General features: G+C 37.2%; 1 protein-coding gene across 1 annotated transcript; it reads right to left on the bottom strand.

Annotated features, from left to right (window-relative positions):
- Positions 1-604: 604 nt before the first annotated feature.
- hk1 (hexokinase 1) lies at positions 605-18,070 on the bottom strand. Its single transcript, XM_056257191.1, has 18 exons — positions 17,630-18,070; positions 12,936-13,098; positions 9,362-9,510; positions 8,926-9,045; positions 8,685-8,780; positions 8,488-8,587; positions 7,987-8,170; positions 7,745-7,900; positions 7,311-7,544; positions 5,087-5,391; positions 4,387-4,535; positions 3,780-3,899; positions 3,594-3,689; positions 3,342-3,441; positions 3,021-3,204; positions 2,257-2,412; positions 1,887-2,120; positions 605-1,800 (listed from the first exon to the last, which is right to left on the bottom strand). Exons 1-18 carry the CDS (start codon positions 17,690-17,692, stop codon positions 1,653-1,655), a joined length of 2,757 nt encoding a protein of 918 aa, XP_056113166.1. The 5' UTR covers positions 17,693-18,070; the 3' UTR covers positions 605-1,652.
- Between the last annotated feature and the right edge of the window lie 4,029 nt (positions 18,071-22,099).

The following is a 22,099-nucleotide window of genomic DNA, read 5'->3' as shown; positions in this document are numbered from 1 at the left end:
TTACATATAAAAATAATTTTGTGTTTGTAATGTTGTCACAAACAGTATAATGGCAGTGGTAATATAGAATTTATATTTTTTTGTTGATTTTGTTGGTAAAATCTCTGTTTGTTAGTTTTTCTTTTGTATGATTGTCTAAGATCTGTTTAAATGTATGATTGTTCTGTGTTGAAATTGAAGTAAAGTAATCTGACTTGAAGTTCTTCCTTGCAGCTTCCAATTGAAGAAGGCTCACATTTGGCTCCCTTAGATATAGTTAAATCTTTTATTATTATTATTTATGATTGGTTGTCAGTAGCCCAAGTGAAAATTAAAAGAATACTGTAAGAAATTCCATAAAGGGAATATTTATTAGCCTGTGTGATTGGAAAATATCTACAATATTTAACAATTTTGTTCATGTGCTTTTTACGCATCACCTGGCAAATGAATCGTCAGTACATTCATTCAAGAAATATAGCCTCTCTCTCGCTCTCTCTCTTTATATATATATATTTCAGGATATTTTTTTTTATTGCACATAAAATGATCACACAGGATGTAAATACTGAACAAACTAATGCTACATTGTTTGGGCAACCAAGAAGGAAACCACAGAACACAATTTCAGTTGATTAAAATATTTTTATGGTTTTCTCCTATAGGTTTATCCAGGAACATCTATTTATATAGTGCAACTATGAAATAGTACAAAATCAGTGAATGCTAGACCTTAGTTACCAAATAAGGCATGCATTCATCAGAAGATTTCTGAGCCACTACACAGATTCACTCACATGAGAACTACACAGGATCACTCACAAATAACCAGCCAGAGCACACCGAGGGACATTTACTGAATCAGTACAGATAATACGCATATCTGCACACACACACAGCAAAAATCTGACAAAAGCAATACGCATGATACAATCTGCTAAAGTCTTCGAGTATGAGGGGATAAGACTATTTCAGAAGGGGTGGATCTGCAAAGGCAATAGGTTTTCTGTCGTTCATTTGTATGGCGACAAGTATAAGGGGCTTGAATTATGCAGGAAGGCAGCTGTGACTGCGAGACTGAACTTGTACGTCTTCTTCACTTCAGCCATGACAATACCAATGTGGAGCAAACGTTTCTCAAATGTTTTGCAATATTTACAACACAAAAAATTGCCACAGACAAATGACAGTACGCAGAGGTTTGGAATTAGCTTGGCATCTTCTCAAAAAAGGACCTTTCTTTCCTTTAGGTATCCATTCCTGTTGCGTCTTCCATCAACTATAAAAATAAAATAAATAATATCTTCATATACTTGGTCAAATATCTTAACTTTAATGTTTGCAACTTTAATGTATACATTTCTTCCCTTTTTCCAATATACATCCATAAATACTTTAACCACAGTTTAACATCTTAAAGAACATCTTTATATAGTTTGGGTGGACACAGATAGATCAACCCCTAACAACACACATAGACATACACAGAGAAAAGGCTGACAGGAACATGTAGGCCTAGGAGTGAATTACAAAGCAAAGGGGTCACAGCTCTGGGAATGAGTAAAAGGATGTGCCGGATTGTGGTGAATGAGAGCCGAGTCACAGCTGCGAGTGGAAATGTATATGCTCCGGGAGAGCTAGAGAGTGGATTGAGGACTTGTTCGATGAAGGGTTCAGCTCTTTTGTTCTTGCTGGCGCAGGCGGCACCCAACAGCAGTGATCAAGGCGGCACCTTTCCCGCTTCCGTCTTCTGAGAGAAGGAAGGTGACGTTGCACTTGGGGGCGAGCTCCTTCACAGTTTGATGCATTATCCGTGAAAAACTGAAGAGAAGGAGAGGATAGGTCAGATTTCACAAAGAATGTGTACTGTATGGAATCATAAATACATCCTTTCTGCAGGCACTTACTGTGGATGGAGCTTGTACAGGGTGCCATCCACCCCAACTGTGATGTCCAGATGGTCCAGGCTACGGTTCTCCCGGATTTTGTCTACAACAGCAGCCATTCCCGCTCCACAGAGCTGAGCTGCTCGGCGGGAAACGGCTCCGCACACTTCTTTGACGATAATACTGTCATCGCATGTGCTGTCCAAGCCCAGATGCTGCAGAATGGACCTCACTTGCAGTAGCGCCAAACGGTCACTAGAGGGAAGAAACAGCATGTTAAACCAATCTGAAGTAAACAATATAAAAATGTAGGCCTATATAAACAGCATTCCAGTATGTCTGGTTTTCACGATGAAACGTGGCAAAATAATCGAAGAAAATGCTGTAGTACCTCTCAATTTGGGAAAGGAACTTTGTTTCGAAGATACCCCTGGTCTTCAGGGTCTCAGAGATCTGTCCTCTGAAGAGGAAGCCACGCTTTGTCAAGTCAATCAAGATGTTCCGCACAATCTCACCCAGGTACATGCCACTGCACATCTTCTCATATCTAAAAGTGAAAAAACAAACTTAATATTTAAAATATTTTTTTAATGATTTTGAAAGAAGTTTCTAATGTTCACCGAAGCTGCATTTATTTGCTAAAACAATACAGAAATATTATAAACACTAATTTTGTGAAAGTATTTTAAAGTTCAATTTAATCCTGTGATGAATTTTCAGCATCATTACTCCAGTCATTACTCCTTTCAGAAATCATTCTAATATGCTGATTTGGGAACATTTATTATTATCAAGGTTGTTGTTTTTTGTGTGCAAACCATGATACATTTTTTTTTAATTCTTTGATGAATAGAAAGTTCAAAAGAACAGTATTTATTTGAAATGGAAATCTGTTTTAACTGTCACTTTTACGGTCACTTCTTCTTTTCAGGATTTTATGGATTTATGGCTAATCTCAAATTCCAACTCTCTTATGTGCACTAACACTGTGCATTTACATTCTTAAATTACAGTAGCAATACAAACAGTAAGCACCTCATTTCACCAATTCTTCAAGACTAGCTTTCTGACATATTTGCACTCGCTACATTTGCATCCATTTATTTTCGAAACTTTTTTTATCCCCCTCACACTCGACTGGGTAAAACTGCTCACTTTTGTTTGCCGGCATTGAGGGAGAGATCATCCACAGCATTATCATACTGAGTCCTGATGTCATCCAGGCAGCCATTATCTCCAAATCCTCCCCACTCCATGTTCACACACATCCTGCCCTCCAATCCATCGACCGTCTCAATGTTTTGCATTTCCTCCATGTAGCAGGCATTGCTGCCCGTTCCTAAAATCACAAATGAAAATATCTTAGCATCCTCTGCTGAGTCAAATCTGTTTAAAAGACTCAAAAATTAATTAATTTTATTAATTGTTGTCACATTGTACTAGAGTGTGTAATACATAGTATAATACTGAATTTACCTGCGATTAGCCCAACCTCACAAGTGGGTTCCTCATATGCACAGGTCATCATTGTACCCACTGTGTCATTCACTACGGCTACAACGTCCAAATCAAACTCCTGTGCACAGTATAGCATACAAAAAAAATCATCACATACACACATCTGTAATACACAGTCAAAGTAACAAGTATCAAATCTAGATTTAAAAACGAATTAATCCATCAAATCATGTCTCGTCTTCTCACTTTTGTAACAGTACTGTAACTCACCTCTCTCCTCTTGATCCCATCTCTCAGGAGGCTGACAACATCTTCACCTTCACAGTCTGTGGCTTTAAAGCCCTTTGTCCAATTTACCAGAATTCCCTGTATCCGTCAAAGCATGAAAAAGTCATCAGGATTTCATTCAATAGATGAGCAAAGAAAGTTTAAAGAAAAGGCAAACAGGCAGCTCACCGCATCCAGACTAGTTTGCCTGCAGGGGAAGGAAAAGGTAAATCCTAGAGGCAGACGGGCGTTCTTCATCCCCATATAATCCAGGAAGTCAGATATGCAGTACACAATGTGATCAAAGAGCTGCAGGTGACAATTAAAATCATTTAGGGTTGCAATATTGTCTCTATTTAAAGATGCAAATTATAGTCATTAACTATTAAAAACACACTTTTCCCATCTGTGTGTCATACTGTACAGAGCACACACTGTACATACACTACTGTTTAAAAGTTTGGGGTCAGTAGAATTATGAAAAATGTATTTTTTTTAAAGAAGTTTCTCATGCTCACCAAGGCTGCATTTATTTGAACAAAAATACAGAAAAATACTGTAATATTGTAAAAAAAAAAAATTTTTAAATAGAATTTTCTGTATCAATGTTAAGTCTTTGCTGTCATTTTGTTCAATTTAATGCATCCTAGCTGAATAAAGGTATTCATTTCTTTCTAAATAAAAAAATATCTTACTGACCCCACTTTTGAACGATAGCATATGCTATATATATATATATATATATTTTTTTTTTATATCAAGTCTTTTAACTAAATATGCCATTGTGACTACACACCTCCTCTCCGGTTCCTTGCATTACTTCTATGGGAATGGCGTATATTTTATTATGCATCTCCACAGTTCGTCTCTTGCCACTGCGAATCTTGACCAAAAGCACTCTGAAGTTTGTACCTCCAAGATCCAGAGCCAAAAAGTCTCCATTTTCTGGATAAAAGAAAAAATACAGAAATAAGGAGAAGTCATGAATCCTGCTGCAAACAAAAAATTATTAAAATAATGATGGAAGACGAAAGATGGATAAGAATGAGAGGAATAAAACAGAAGAAAGACAGTTCCTGTGCCATCCTTTCATTTTATTGCTATAATTGTGAATGCAGAAGGTTGTGAATTTTCTGCTCATTTGCTCAATATTGATATGTGAACACACCTGCATGTACTATTCTTAACGGGGCTGCATTTTAAAACACTTGAGTTTAACTCACCTTAAAACCATGTCTGTGTCTGTCTGTATTGAGTAAACCAGGGATTATACTATTATATAATGATGCTATTCAACAGGGATAAAGAGAATTTAATCTGGTCATAGCAGGGGAGCAGGTGGGTTTCTAAGATGACGCATGACCGCATTTGGCTGAATGTGATTATGACATTGCATTTTATTTTCAGTGAGGGAATTACAGATTGTATCTGGGGATCACTGCATATCTTGGATTCCAGTTGTCTGAAAATAGTCCATATAACTGTAGATTTCTTACCTGATCCATCAGGGGTACTCCGCACATAGGTGGGCAGCATCTTGACGGTGGCTGTGTTTTGAGTATTCTTGCTCAGTCCATTCTGGATCTCAGTTCTCATCCTCTTTTTCACCTCCAGCAGTTGGTCTTTGGTCAGCCGGAACTCTTCCAGCGTCTCTGCAATCTGACGTGTCTGATCGGACAACCTGTAAGCCCAGGCTGTTACCAGTGCAGCTCCTTTGCCGCTTCCACTCTCAGAGAGCAAGAAGCGGACATCAGACTCTGGCACTAGACGACGCACAGTTTTGTGCAAGCGCCGGGAATACCTGGCAGAAACAGAGGATTGTGGGTTCAAATGATGAGATATCACTGCACAATCTAGACATGCACATGATAGGGCTTTTGGTCTCAGGAGGTTTTTTTTTTGACTGATTCATTCTGTAGGTTACATTACACCAGTGGATGGCAACATGTGACTGTCTTTGATTCATTGAACCATTAACTTTTGAAAACATGTTTCAAAGTGACAGTTTTTTATACGTCTCCATGTAAACTACAAAAAGGCGTGAAATTCGTAAAAATTGTTACGTCATGTGCATGCATATGACGTTTTCAGTCTATAGGCGTGTAGTGTTTCTTTACAAAGTGTCATCGCCAACTACTGGCCTGGCATGCTCACTGTATTTAATAGTTTTTCCGGATCCGTGTTAACTGGGATCGTTTTGACAATATTGTCGTCTACACACTACGACATTTTAAGTACACCGTTATAAATCATTCACTCAACAGATTCGTTCAGAAAACTAATTCATTGAGGAATGAAACACTACTTCATTGACTTTCTTTGAATTCCTCTGTGGCCTGTGGTTTATTATAGATTATATATAGATATTCGTTGATGGAGCGATGGTATGGTATGGTGTCTAAAATGTAAGTTAAGCAATATTAACTTAATTTTTTTAAGTGTTGAATAAATATTACTGTTGCTCTAGCAATATTGCCTAAAGCCTGAAACAGGATACTGGTTGTCAGAAATTTGCAGTTTAGAGATAATTATTATACAAATATATTTAACCTTATGTTCGGTTCACAACTCATTTTTGCATTCCACTGCACTGCTTTTCTATTTTTTTATTGTAAACATGTGCTAGACCACATGTGCAATGAAAACTCAGGCTAAACATGCATTAAAAACACCTTTTACAAACCAATTCCAAATGTTTTCGTGAAAGGTTTTCTTGAAAGTAGCTATGTTTTATGGAGGGCGTGGCTAGTCAGGCCAAAAAGAGACAATTAACTATACTCTTATTTTTTTTTATTATACAAATGTGTCATTACAAATGTCTATAACTTTATAAAATGGATCCGAGTTCAGGTAAATTTAAACACTGGTTCACGGGTTCACTGAGATCGCCGACTAAGGTGATCCCTTGAAATTGTTTAACTTTTCGAAACAGTTATGACTTAACTAAGCCTCGTTTAATGAAATCACATGACTTTGGCAGTTTGATACATGCTCCGAACCACTGATTTGAAACAAAAGATTCGAAAACGCCTATTACTAGTGCTAAATTCAACCTTTAAAACAGCGCATGTTTACGTAGAAAAACAATGAAAAAGCAGCGCAGTATGATGCAAAAATGAAATGTCAAGCAAAGTAATATTTAACAGTTAAATGTTTTAAGGCCTTTATATCCAAGATAATTTCCCTAATGTCCATCTTATGAGCATTATTGTTAAAGGCGGTTGAAGGCCAGTGTTCTTGTGCAACACACTGTCCTTTAGCATATCATTTGCTCTCTCTTTTAAGTTTCACTAAGTATAGAACACTGCTATCAGTGTCTTTCAGGTTTTCTATTTAAAGACTATTCTGACATTCAAAGAGGCCTGTGAATTGTTGTAAATAGGTGCCATAGAATTGATATCAGCCTTAATTTTATCATCCACTTCTCTAATCTTTCAACTAATCTCTCTGTGACCTTTAACGTCCAGTTTAGTGTCCAGATAAAGTCAATGAGTATGTCCAGAGTGTCACAACAAATATAGGCACAGCTGCCCCTATGGAAACCTACTCAATGTATATTAATAGAACTCCTCTTTGTCTCAGGGGGCCTCAGGAGGGTTCAGTGCTCGCTCAGAGTGTCACATGCACCTGCAGATTTATTCCCAAGATGTTCTATGATGACTTACTAAACTATTACTGATGAGTCACATTTTAACCTGATGATCTGAATGTAATACTCACTGTGGGTGCATCTTGTATAGGGATCCATCAATGCCCACTGTGGTGCGGAGGCGCGGGGCGCTCTTATTGTCCTTGAGACGTGTGAGGATTGCACCCAGAGTGGCAGCAATTAGATTAGCAGAGCGAAAAGAGACAATAGCGCAAACATGCTGTACGGCAATGCAGTCATCTTCAGATGGCTCTACACCCAAGCGTGTTAAAATCTCCTTGGCTTTGGTAAGTCCCTCTTTGCTCCTAGAGAAAAAGTGGTACTGTTGTAAGGTTGGAAATATCATGATTTTCAAAGTCCAGTTGTTTTAGCTTTAATTTTAGTCCACTAGTGAAAGTTCTTCCATTAATAAAAATAAATCTGAACCAAATAAAAATGAATCTTATTTATGGTCATTACGGAATGAATTAAAAAAAGACTGGTAATGAAACAAATGACGACTCACTTCTCAATTGCAGAAACATGCTTGGTTTCAATTTTTCCCTTTGTAAGCAGCTCTGGGGTGATGCGGCCCTCAAACAGCATGCCTTCTTTAGCCATCTTGACCAGGATCAGCCGCACCAGCTCACCCATGTACATCCCACTGACCATCTTCTCAAACCTGAGAACATCCAACACACACCTTAACCACCTCAAAAGTTGTGTTAAAATAAGCTTTTTGAGAGCTTTTGAAATTATGTGGCTTACAATTGCTTGCCGGGGTTGAGGGACCCGCGGTCGATCTCCCTGTCAAACTCAGTTCGGATATCCTCCAATGTGCCGTCGTCTCCAAATGCCCCCCATTCAGTATTAATACACATCCTGCCTTCATCTCCCTCCAACAGGTCAATGTGTCTGAGCTCCTCCATGTAACATGCATTAGTGCCGGTACCTGAAGGGATCACAGCAGCAAATGCCATCGCAGGTGAGGTGTTCATGAATCCACAAGCTTTGATTGAGCATATTTAGAATATCAAATATATTTGTGGTATTTACTTTCCATCTGAGGGATGTTATTTTTACAGTCTTACAGATAACAAATTGATATATATATATATATATATATATATATATATATATATATATATATATGATTCAATTGGGCATTTCAACTCTACAATTCTGCAACTCTACAACACTTCTATTTAAGAGTCTATAGGGGCAATGTCACATAAAACAGAAACTAGAAAGAGATGGGGTTTTTTTTACCAATAATAATACCGACTTCACAGCGCTGGTCATCAAAGCCACAAGTCATCATAGTTCCAACAGTGTCATTGACAACAGCCATGATATCTGCATCATAGTCCTGTAAGTGAATCATTACACCATTAAATCCCTCATAAAAATAATATCCACCTGTATACCATCCACATCCAAAAAAAGTAAAGGTTGATAAGACTCACCCCACGTTTTTTGATGGCTTTATTTAGAAGCTTTACTACATCCATTCCCTCCACCCCACTGGCCTTGAAGCGTTTCGTCCATGTCACCAAAACAGCCTGCATTCATACAATAGTAACAAATAAGGTGTCATAAATATGTAGGCAGGATTCAATAAAAAAAAAATATTAAAAAAATTCTCAGTTGTGTAAATTGAGTTTACAAACTGCTTTGTTAACCTAATAGAATTGAATGCTACATTACCTCATCCAGCTTGCTTTGTAAACAAGGGAATGAGAACGTGAAACCCACAGGAAGCTTCTTGTCTTTAATTTTTTGTTTCTCCATGAAGTCTCCAAGACATTCTGCAACATGGTCAAACATCTGCAAGAAATAATGAGCATGCACAGAATGGAGACGAGTAAGATTATAGGCAAAAGCTGTATGACTTGGACCGAAGATCAAAACACTATTTAAGCCGTCTAACTTACAATAGACTATATGACATTACACAAAATGTTTGAATGCAAATTCTTCATCTCTCAGACCCCAAACATATCGGTTGTTAAAGAAGACTAAATAAGTTCAATATTCATGTATATACTCTATACTATATTCCACACATATTTTCAAGATTTGCTATATAGTGACAAAAATGGGTTGTTTATGGTTTCAGGTGGATGAAGAACTGGTCACATACCCGTGATCCACTGCCATGGATGATGTCCTCTGGAGTCTCATATATCTGACTTTCCATCTGCACTGTCTGTTTCTTCTCATGAGACACTTTCACCCGCAGAATCCGGAAATTAGAGCCGCCCAGATCCAGGGCAATGAAATCTCCCTTTTCTGTAAGTGAATTAAAGAAATCATCAAAATTAATGAAGTATGAAGACGAGAGTTCACAAATATTTAGCACTTAATATTCAGCAATATTACTGTTTTGATGATACATCACTGTTTTCTGCAGAGCTGCTTTATAGCTGAGTTGAACTCATTTCATAATTGATTAACTTTACAGTTATTGAACCGAACTGAATCAACACTGAACTGATTTCAACTGAATAATGACTGTTTACTATTGTCTTTTTAGAGCTGCTTTACGTTATGTTCCTGTTTATCACTGTAAAGCTGCTTTAAAACAATCTGTACTGTATAAAGCGCTATATACAGTAAATAAAGGTGACTTGACTTGATAAAAAAAAAAATAATAGTTCAGCCACAATGACACACGAGTGTGAGCAAACACTAAAATTTTCATTTTGATACTTGATACATGTAACATTAAACTAGTAAGAATGTTCTCCTTTTGGAAATTGCTTTATTAAGTTACTGCTGCTGTTATCCATATGACACATTGGCTGAAACTTCACTGCATGGGTATAGTGTACCATTCTTGTGATGGTGAGACTGCGCATCAGCATTTATTTTGGTCGTGACCAAGGGGGCTTAATCTGGAATGCTTTACTGAGTTGGCCAAAGACGTAGACAAATCAACTCAGGCACCACTCTCACAGCGAGAAAACCCACTTAGCCTTGAATTCTTAGGAACAGATTCTTCACAAAATGTCTATAGTAAAATACTGAAAAGAAGTCTGTTTATGCCTTAGATTAAACAGAGAAAGAGGAATGGCAAGAGATGTTTGCATTAGTCTAAAAATGCTCTCTATAACCGTCTTTCTTGTTTTTTGAGGCTCCTCAACGTGTCAGGATTGTCGATTTTATGTGCAGTGCTTGTTGCCAAGCAACGCTGAAAATCAAATGGCTTTCTTTTTTTCTTCCGGCTGTCTTCTGTTTCTAGGCTGGATATAAGGTGTCTGAGAGTGTGAAGATTTTTAATACTGTAAACTGAGCATCAACTGGAAAGGTCAGATAACTGGAGTTCCAGGTTACTACAGTAAAATGTTAAGCGTATGAAAGGGATACATATCAAAAAGGTTTCAGCAACTTAAATGTATTCTTTTGATTACTTTTTATTTTATATAATATGCCATTAAACTACATATTTAGCCATTCCTGGAAAACTTTATTGTTTAAAGGACAGAAGAGTCCACATATAAAAGGTTACGTACAGTAAAGCGAGACTGAAACTATTTTATGCTCTATTTCACTAGAAAAGGATTAAATCTCAGATATTATTTGTTTTATAACATGTAAAATTACAGCAAACCACAAGAAATCTAATCACCAGAATTCTTTCAAATGCAGGTGAGTGTTTGGCACAGACTTGCTATAAACACTCAGGCATTTTATCATTGAGAGGTTAATAGGTCAGCCTATAGAATTGTTTATACTGTCCAGTACTTTAGGACCAGGAAGCTGCTCTTGACAAGTTATTCTGGACTTTATATATATATATATATATATATATATATATATATATATATATATATGCTATATACAATACTATGCTACATATTGCAGTGATGGATGGATAATTGATGTGGGCACAAAATCGATCCGATTTGTTTATGTCCATGCTGTCATAATTGCATTGAATTACTTTGTTGGTACAAGAGCAGTGAATCTGCCATCCTTAACTAGAATAAAGCTGCCTTGCAAAACATATCGTAGTAGGGATGCTAACAAAATGCATTTAAATCAACTTTCACATTGCAATCTGACTGGGATTACAGCTCATATAATCTGTGATGTAACCTAATGCTTTTGATTGGATGCTGCAGGTCATGTAGAAAAGCTTGAGCACCACACATCGATGCATCTCTGAATGTGTTGTGGCACAGGGAAAAATGGTTCAATATTGTGACCACTCAGTAGTAGATTCTCCATATGCTATGGTTAAGTTTGAACAGTAAAGGCTATTTAAAAGAATGTAACCAGATTGTGATTTTAAAATGTAACCATTACTTAGCCTTCATGCAAATTCTTGGGGAACGAGTAAAAATGTGCAGTAGAAGGCTGCAGTAGAAGGCCTACTGCATATGCGTTTTAAAAATGGAATAATCAAATGGTTTATCCGAAAGTTCAATAACATCGCTAACGCTAGCTTTTTGTGCTACGGGAAATCTACACTTGCAGCAATACTAGTTAAACTAGTTTTCTTGACAACTTACAAAAAGCTTTTAATGAATTCCTTCTGAGATTGGAAGTTACCTAGCCTGGATGCCAGCCCGAACCCCGCCCACAACATTTTTTGATCGGGAAGTTCGGTCTGGACTCCCTCCATTGAGGAGTAATTATGATCGGTTCCGAAATCGTCGGGCCAATCAAATTGCCAGGGCGGGCTTTATACGATGATGGACCCTTTCTTTTACTGTCTATGTGATGGACAGATGATCTGCAGGGACGTAATCCTCACGTTATCAAAGAGCGCTTGGGTAGAACTGGTTTCCCTCACAGATGACTGCCGCTGGAGTACTGAGATGTAGAGATTCCGCTATCGCGTCCGTTGTAAAAGAAATCGACAGTGCATTCATTTTAAAAGACGAACATAGAACTGCAATCAAGGCATTTGTCGATCGGAAAGATGTGTTTGTTTGCCGTCCTTCCTATGGGATTCGGCAAAAGTTTAATTTATCAGCTGGCTCCGATGGTAACTAAGATATGGGACGCAATGAAAACCCTGTGGTCGTTGTGGTTTCTCCTTTGGTCGCACTCATGGAGGGCCAAGTAAAAGAAGCAACACTCGTTATTTTACTTCTTCCAGCGTGCGTGCATTTGAGTTCTGTAGTTGACAACTGTGCTATGCAAAGTAGTTGACTTACTGCGTTGCTCTCATTGGTTGTAGGTCTATCCAATTGAGTGCAGAGTTTTTTTTTTCCCTGGTTCGGTTAAGACACGCCTCATAATCAAAGCCCTATGAAGCAGTATCAGACTCACATTCTGACTAGAATATGAGTATGACGAAGTCAGGCTAGAAGTTACCCTAAACTCACATTATAACATGCAATTGTATCTCTGAGGGCAGTACGTGTTTCAATGAAAGCATAAACTAATTCAAATTTAAGCATCTGATGATTCAATGATTTTCGTTTCAAAAGAAGTGCAATGAAGGAAGCTGAAGTTTCTTTTTGAGACTGATTTGCCCTGACGGTCAGAATTGTAGACACCACAGTTTGCTTGACACTAACTTGTGAGGGAAGCCCAGGCAGATTCTTATTCCATGCTATATTTGTATATTTGGCATGTTCCTTTCACGTTGATTTCCAAAGCAAGCATTTGGACTTATTTGGCCAGATAAAAATCTGCTTTTGATGTGAATTTATATGTGAAAAAAATAAATAAAAAAGATAAAAGAAAAAAGACAAGCTCACCTGAACCATCAGGAATGGACCTTACAAAGGTGGGCAGCATCTTGACGGTAGCTGTCGGGTTGGTGTCTCGTGCCAGTCCGTTCTCCATTTCCCTTCGGAAGCGGGACATGATGTCGCGCAGTGTCTCGTCAGAGAACCGCATGGCATACAAGTATTTGTCAATCTACACAAATGGACACACAATAAAAAAAAACTGGTAAAAAGGGACTTTTATTTTGTTACAGAAATTCTATTTCAAATGAAGGCAGTTCTTGAACTTTCTAATCCTACAAATATTTTTTTTTATCATGGTTTCCACAAAAATATTAAGCTACACAGCTGTTTTAACATGTTGAAATGATTTTTGAGAGGATAATAATGATTTCTTCAATTACACTGAAGACTAGCATAATGGCTGCTGAAAATTCAGGAATAGGGGCCTAAATTATATTTTAAATAGATTAAAATAAAAAAGAAGGTACATTTTAAATTTTGTAATATTATTTTACAATATTACTGTAATTTAGTATTTTAGACCAAATCAATACAGCATTGAGCATGCATGTGAGACTTCTTTTAAAGACCTTAAAAAAATCACACTGGCCCTAAATTTTTTAATGGCGATTATTCAAAATACCCTAAACAATGACCTTTGACCCCATTTTCCTAAAGCACCCAGGTGTTTGTTAGTAATCAATATTGATGAACATGATGAATGTGGTCATTGCCTGTCACTTGTGAGGTTATAATGTGTCCTTGAAATGTGGCCTTATTGGCCTAGACCAGGGACGGACTGGGACTAAAAAACGGCCCTGGACTTTGTCTAGGCCCGGCCCAAGGCAATCGGCGCGCGGAAACTCGACAACAACAACAATAACGCCTGCCACCAGGCATGTGTCACAAGACTTTAATTGTGGCTGATACTATACCATCCAAATTATAGCTAACAGCATTATACAATCTATTCCATGCTGTCTTAAAATGAATGTATTACTTAATAATCTTAATTAATTTATGCAGTAATTAATCTTAGCTACTGCACAAATAATAATACCACATCTAAATGAAAATAGGCTACACCATTACAAATGTAACTTCTGTATTTAAAATCTTCAAAGTTTGTAAGGATTAACTGTAACGTTACCAACATTTTTAAAAGTAAAAGCACAACATATTTCTTACTATTAGCTACTGTGGCATTTTACAGCTAAAATGTTGAAGTTTAGCTGTTTTAACTACTGTAATCATTAAAATGTAGCAAGCTGAATATCACTTCCTAACATCATCCCGTGAGACACGCGCACACTAGCACACACACTAGGGGTGGGAATCTTTGGTCACCTCACGATCCGATCCGATTCTGGGAGTCACGATCCGATTCCAGAACGATTCTTTATCTACCCGGGCGAGACAGCACACTTCAAGTGTAACATCAAAGAAAGCGCGCGTCTCTCACAGCGTATCCTGTGCAATGAAGCCTGTGAATGTCCTTGTAATTCGCTTCAACCTTTCCGAACTTTATGAAAGATTATTTTACGGAAGGTTCGAGTGGTGTATGTGTGTGAGGAATTGGAAGCAAGCAGAATACGGGTGTTTCTAAAGCAAACTCAACGTCATCGCACATCTGGTTAAAAACTAAGCTCAGAATCGATTCTGGAATTCTCAGAATCGATCCAGAATCGTTGGAGAGAGAATCGCGATGCATCGATGGATCGATTTTTTCTCCCACCCCTAACACACACGCAAGGTCTCTAGCTCGCTCCCTCTCTGTGACTGCGTGTGTGGCGGGTGGTGGGCCGGCCCGCCATGGCCTAGACTATGCAGACATAGCCTACCTGAATATGGGAAATACCGTTTATAAACACAGATGATATTCATCAGAAAAACGGCTAGTGGAAGATGTTTCACGGAAGTCTAATGGAACGAGAGTGAATTAAATCTGTAAACATGAGCACCTGCAGACCTGCTCTTATGCTGATTCATGATTAAGTCTTTAACTCTAGTGTGGTTACAGGCTTTGAGAGATTTAGGCTGGCCTCTATGGTGTGATGCCATTGATGGAATAATTATTTACATTAGCATACAAAGTGTTGCTCTTTATGTGCTGTAGTTTGGGATACACCTGTTGCTTTTAAGTAGGCTATGACGAAAATGTGCAATATTGGCCTATAGGTTAATAAGTACTTTAATAGGAATATTACAGGGTACTTTAGGTCTTATGTGGGCCATATAATTTAGTAGTAGTTTTGATGCTGCTGTTGCTAAGTAGAGAAGGTGTTATTTTAGAGGTCATTTACCATGACCTTTTGTGACCTATTATTTATTTATAGGCTACAATTTTAGTCATTTACTATAAAAATATTTTTAAATTTGATATAGCTCTGTATGCTACGTATACAATAAAGTTGTCAGCAATGACAACCGCATTTAAATGCGCGAGTGAGTCCCGTAAATAATTGTCCCATGTCTCGCGCATGACACGGCAGATTTGAATTTGCGCCAGTCTTTAGTCACGCAATACGCACATAGAACACAAAACTGACGGGAGCCGCTCCGGTGGAGAACATAGAAAACTTCTGATGACACACATCTCATATCTCCGTCGATGTAAGTTAAAACCAAACACAAAACCTCTTAGCAGAGCGTCTCTCTAGCACTGTATGACGTGACTGACAACTAGTTGTCCAGTGCTTTTCCGTTCACACAGCGCGGGTTTTCCGATAATGCGGTTGTCGTGAGTCCTCAAAATGTATTTTGTAACCGTTTTCTGCTGCTGTGTGAACGTGGCCTAGACTTCCGGAGTCTTACCTGTGGTGTAATGGAACACACATAAAAATATAACAGTTTTAAAAGTTATTAAAAATGCAACAGCTCCCTAGTCAATACTGAGGTAATTCAAGCTTGACGTTTTTGTAAGGTTTGGATAGTAATTCCTTCTGATGGATTTGGTAACACTTGAGTCATTATTAGTGGGTTACCATGATCTTCACTTTAGAATACGGATCCAAATGATTAGTAATTCCTTTAGAAGGATGTAGTAACACTATCCAAAACTTTACAAAAACCTCAAAAGCTTACAATAACTTAAGTCAATACTAGAGAGTTATCATGTTTTTCACTTTAGAATACTGATCCAAATAATTATTAATTCCTTCTGAAGGATTTGGTAATACTTGAGTCATTACCATGATCTTCACTTTAGAATTAATTATGCATTATTTATGTTAATTATGAACCTGTATAGTTCTTAGAAGTCCTCTGGGAGGTATGAAAATAATAATAGTTATTGATTAGCTAATGTTAGCTAATACCTAGCACATTTAACTGAGCGCTATTACTTACTCATTCGTTAATCAGAGTTTATTGTTAGTTAATATTAATTACTAGAATGTTAATAGTGTGTTACTCATTTGTTCCTGTGTAGTTATTCATTAATGACAGAACCGTTTTTGAAAGTGTTACCATTTATTTTTATGAATCCATTACTTACAAATATTCCATATTTAAGGAACATCATTTGCCAGCAAAATGTCTATGACATTTCTGCATAAAGATCACCACAATCTCTTTTAGTTCTTGAATTTGGTTTGTTAAAACACACTCTTAGGAGAGTCATTGTGTAACTGGCATGAGTAACATCCAACTTCCTCTTAAAAAATATCAGATAAAGCTGCCAAAACAGTCTAAATGAGGGTGAGGTGAATGGTGGCTTTAAATATGCTAAGAAGAGCATATATCTTCTGTATGCAATATTCATAGACTTCTTGTAATATATCTTCTGTTATAATCAAAATGTATGACATCCATGGTCATAAAGCTCTTATCAGAGAGAGCAGCACCCAGGTGAAAAGCTGAGTCACATAGGATGGATTTCATTTCATTTCGTGTCACTCACTACTATTTGTCATTACTTGTCATTACTATTTATTTAAAATGGGGTATTTATTCTTTCCTAAAAATATTAGTATCTGATCATATTAATACATAATTAGGTTTAATATTTATTGGAAATGTTAATACTGAATATATTAACTAGACACCATGTCCTCATTTTAGAGTATTTCTCAGTCCTTCATCTAGTAACCACGTTTAAAATGGTATTTTAAAAACCACCCTTTTTTTTTACTGACACAGCGTTAAAATATAAAGCCTGCATATCCTCAAAGCGAGACACACAGACGTGTGCATACACGCAGTCCCGTTCTGTTTACACATCTTTCCCTCCCTCCGGAACTGCATTCAAACACTGTCAAAACTCTGGCAAAGACACGCCGTCAGTCAGCTGTTGTAACCCAACACTCTTCCTGCGGGGGAGGGTGGGCTTTAGATGCTCACCACCACCTTCCCCCACACAGAGACATACTCTCCAATGAGCACGTTCACATAGAGGCACAAAAAAAAACCGTTCCTCTGTTCATGGCAGCTCCCTGACACCCCACATCCTGCTTTCAAGGACACTGCAGCATAGACCCGACGGCCTGTGTCGTCACTTGCAAGGGTATACCTCGTCCTCTCATCCTCGCCGTCGCACGCCGAGTGACGTAGAAGCTGCAGCCGGAGAGACGTGAGACGAGGCGCATCTCACGACCCTCTAATCTAAAATGCAGGCCTCTGTCACCTGTTGTCATGCGCCTCGAAGAGCTCACAAAACGCTCGCAAAGGGCAAACTAGGATGCATATGAGAAGCACTGGTTAAGACAAATGATGAAACTCACCTTTTTGACCTGATCATCCTTCAGTTCAGTGAAGTAGTAGGCCAGAAGCTGTGCCGCTATCATTCTGCTTCACCTTATTTGGTGAAAAAGCAACAGAAGAAAGAAGATAAAATCTTACGATCCTTTCCAGTGAGGCAGGAAAAACAATTTGAGCCCAGAAGCAACGGTGGTTAACTGTAAAACGAGAAGCCGGCACGTAGGGGTGTTCCCTCCCAGCGCTATAGCAATGTCTGACTCTCCTCGGCCTATGAAGTCAAGCTGCATATAATGCGCTTGCATATGATGCAGCAGAGGCTGGGATGGGGAACGGCTATAGCCCTGCCCACTCACTCTGCTATTGGCTGAGTTTTATGGGCAGGCTTGTGAGGCAGAGCACAGCTGACAACTGGCCCCCTCCTCCAGCTCTTCTTCTTGCTTCTGTTCCTCAGATTCCACCTCCCGCTTCCATTCTATCCGTTCAGTCCTTTTCAGACTTCCTTCTTCCTCATTCTCAGCCACTTTGAATGAAAGAAAAGAGGATTTAACTAAGGGGCACGTAGAGCACGTCCCCAATGCGTCACAGCCTCAAAGCCCTTTTAAATAAGTGGATTTGGGGCGGAGAAGCAAAAATGCTGAGTAATGCTACAGCCCAAGTCATATCAGTATCAGCAAACACATGTGAGTTTTCCTGTTTCTACTGTTCAGTGGCAGGACCGTGATGAAGACTGGATGTGTGAAGCTGGAGGAAATAAGGAGACTCGTGATTTGTTATTTTGGGGGAGTCGGAAGGAGGGACAGTCAAATGGATGGCAACAAAAAAACATCAGGGGTCAAACATTAGATGCTAAGATGTGTGAACAGCTGGGGAGGATTAAATATTTACAGAAAACAAGAGAGGATCTGTATAACATGTTGATGTTAAAATACACATAATCGCACAATGCAAAGGAAATTAATTCTCATATCCATGTCATCATGTGATTTAATTGTCATTTAAAACGCTCATTACAATGACTGGGGCTCTAAAATGCTTATTTTGTGTTACATTGTTTTAAATATTCTTCACAAACACTTGTGGTTACATGCATTTGTTAATTTTCTGAAAAGTACATTTAAATAAAAAAAATTAAAAAAACTTTAAGCTTTACACATAAATGGTAGGATAAATGGATGTCAAAATAGCTTTATACATTTTTTTACAATTAAATATTTTTAGAAAAAAGTATATATTTTTTTTATAAAATAGTTCAATAAAACAATTAAATAAAACAATTGGTAACCTTTTATATGTGCTGGATATTAAATGCTTATGTACTAAAATAAATAAAACAATTGATACCCTTGCCTTTTATATGCTGGATATTAAAAAAAATATTTAATAAAAAAAAAAAAAAATTTGGTACTTTATGATATACACAGGACATATTAAATGATGATGTGATAATTAAAGATTACCCTTTGTTAGGCTATATGTTGTATATATTAATGCTTTTGTATTAATTTTTGGATATGAAATAGATATGTATTAATAAAAAAAAAATACAACATGTGGTACCCTAATATAAACTGGATATATTAAATGCTGATGTAAATAATAAATTACATAAAAAAAAAAAAAAAAATCAATACTCTTTTTTGTGGTTAACATATTAAATGCTGATGTAAGAAATTATTAAACCTTTACATGTTAATTTTAAATGTGATTTTAGCCATTGTGGAGCTGTTGCAGTTACATGGGGATTATTTTACAGTATCTCAGGGGAATGTCACGGAGGGAATTTGAGGTAATTGCGGGTGAGGTGATGGTAACACAGGCCAGACGAGATTACTGTGGGTCGTGCTCCAAGGCACGCGCCATCCTCCCCCCTCTCAGAAGCGCGTGAATGTGAGAGCGTAACATCCTCTTTCTGAGCAGAGCCAATCAGAGCAGAAAATCACTGAGAAACGTCACAGCATACGTCATATTACAGCACATATCCATTAGTGTACCGAAACATATTATATTGTAGAGCAATATAAATTAAGTTAACGGTTAAATAAAAATGTGATCTCTTTGATATCACACATTGAATGTATTAAATCATAAGTATAGAGACATTTTAATTAACTTGCTACTCCAATATTATGATTTATTATGACAGATAGAAGACACCAAAGTCCTTCGTGACAATAATACTTGGAGTTGCCTTGAAGATAAGTTTTCCTGGAAGAGAGCTGTTCATATTTTACAGGATATGCATCTTACTGTCAAAAAATGTCACTGTATATGGCATACATTCAAATGTCTCCCATTCATTTACAAGGGAACAATGTCCAGCCAGTAAAGTACTTTGCATTTTGGAGCAATGACATCATTTCCTGGCAGATTTACTCATTGTGCTGGGAGTGTTTGTGTGTTTACTTAGTGTCTGTTACAGCGGAAATATGAAATAAAATAAACTATGTCTGACATATTCACAAATGACCTACCCCCTAGGTACAACAATCTTTGACTGCTTAATGTTCATGCATGAATAAGCAGTCATAAAGGCAGATACCATGACAAAGCTCAGATTTTCTCAAGGACAGAGATCTTAACCAATACAGATCAGTAAATGAAGAGTTTCCTAAGTCAGTTCATCTCATTTTCTTTGTTTTAAGGTTTTGCATGGAAAAACCAGTATGAAAATAGAAGATATACATTATTTAAACATAGTATTTTTACTAGAATGTTTAGTTATGACTAACCTTTCAGAATGCATTTCACTTTTTTATAATAATAATAATGATGATTTGTCCTAAAATATGACATTGAAGTAGATGTAAGATAAGATTGACTGCTGAGTTTAGCTAAAAATTATTTAAGAATCATCATAAAGTGTGATTTGCTTTGTTAGACAATCACTTGGAGCTATAATGGTGAAGTAAGATGCATCATTGGGGACATTTTAGTGAAACAAATGTTAATCCTGACATTTAACAGCTGCTTTCTAAAATGCTTTCAGAAGTAGGATAATTATACCATGTCCTTACTTAGCATAAAATGCAGTTGAACAGGAATAAGCTGAATGTTTGTCTTGTTGTAACTGGTCTTTTTTATATACTGAAGCAGAGCATAACACACCCCCTACCAAATTATCTTGATTTACACTAACATAAAATGCATTAGGCCTAAAAGTAATGGTCATTAATCTGTCAGGAATTTGCTTGTGGACATGGATAAATGATTTGTGATTTTACTGTATACATATATATGTCAGGATTGACAAATAAACATTTTGTGTAATGTACAACTCAACACTATGTTAACATTGGGCTTTTGCTGAAATTTACAGGGCCTGGGATAACTAAGGAAACAAACTGTACAAAATACTCTTTAAACCGCTATTTTACCTGCTCAGATGCAGGATGTAGAGAGTTTCAGTCATCTTATCACTTTCCTTGGTTACTTTAAAAGTGTGAGAGAGAATCTCTGTCAGCTGAACTAGTTTGCTCATTGAGATCAAGTTTGATTTAATATGTGCTCTTACATAACACAACAATGCCACCACACTGAGAAGAGTCCAGTTGTAAGGATTGTTTCTGAACTTGTCCTTTTGATATTTTACTTATTGGTGTGGAACAAATTGTAAATTAATGTGGAGGTCAACTGCATATTGCTTGAGAGACAGTATGAAACAGCATGCTTTTTATTTATTTATTAAGATTACTAGTAATGTTAGAGAAACCTCTCTTTCATTTTTATTTTGCTTAACTTAGCATTTGTTAATGTGACTTATAAATTTCACTTAGTTAGCCAACTTAGCTAACCTAAGAAGTGTACTCTTACAAGACTGTAAAGCTTACATGTGAAGATGTGTGCATGCTATGTGCAGGTATAGTGACTTGCTGGTGTGCATGGCAACTAGCTCTAGCGTAGCCTATTGTTCAGCAGAGAAGCTAGCTAGCATTAGCGGGAAGGATTACGATGAGTAAACTTTTCCCTTCCTGCTCCATGAGGATTTGTGAGCAGGAGCTGGCCTGGTTTAACTGCTTTATTAAATCCCCTGGGAGCTTAAATTAACCACAACAAAAGGGAAATGTGCTAATGTTACCCCACATGGATCTATTAAATCACCTTTTGATATGTCAAATGGATTTCAATCCTATACATAGTGATATAAGTTTCCAAAGAAAGTAACTAAAAATTAGATATGTAGTGTTTTTACAACTTTGCTGTTGGCAATAAAACAAAAATTTGTTAAAATTTCATCTACTTAAAGGGATAGTTCACCCAAAAATTTAAATTCTGTCTTTTACTCACCCCTCATGTTCCAAACCCATATGATTTTCTTTCATTGTGAAACACAAAAGAAGAAACTTTGAAGAATATTCACTACCGTTCAAAAGTTTGGGGTCAGTACGATTTTTTATGTTTTTGAAAAATGGTCTCTTATGGTCACGATTTATTTCATCGAAAAATCCACAGTAATACTGTGAAATATTATTACAATTTAAATTCTCTATTTTAAT

Source organism: Rhinichthys klamathensis, unplaced genomic scaffold (assembly GCF_029890125.1).
Source record: "Rhinichthys klamathensis goyatoka isolate OS25496 unplaced genomic scaffold, OSU_Roscu_1.1 h1tg000135l_1, whole genome shotgun sequence".
Classification (NCBI taxonomy): Eukaryota; Metazoa; Chordata; class Actinopteri; order Cypriniformes; family Leuciscidae; genus Rhinichthys; species Rhinichthys klamathensis.
This window is presented reverse-complemented; position numbering and strand designations above follow the sequence as displayed.

Bases quoted from the DNA above. Each gene is read 5' to 3' on its own strand.
- hk1 (XM_056257191.1), bottom strand. From the start codon at position 17,692: ATGATAGCGGCACAGCTTCTGGCCTACTACTTCACTGAACTGAAGGAT. The intron at 3,205-3,341 runs GTAAATTCAGTA...TTGTGATTTTAG, and splicing joins TGAGGTTGGGCTAATCGCAG to GAACGGGCAGCAATGCCTGC. The intron at 2,413-3,020 runs GTGAGCAGTTTT...TTTCACTTTTAG, and splicing joins CTCAATGCCGGCAAACAAAA to ATATGAGAAGATGTGCAGTG.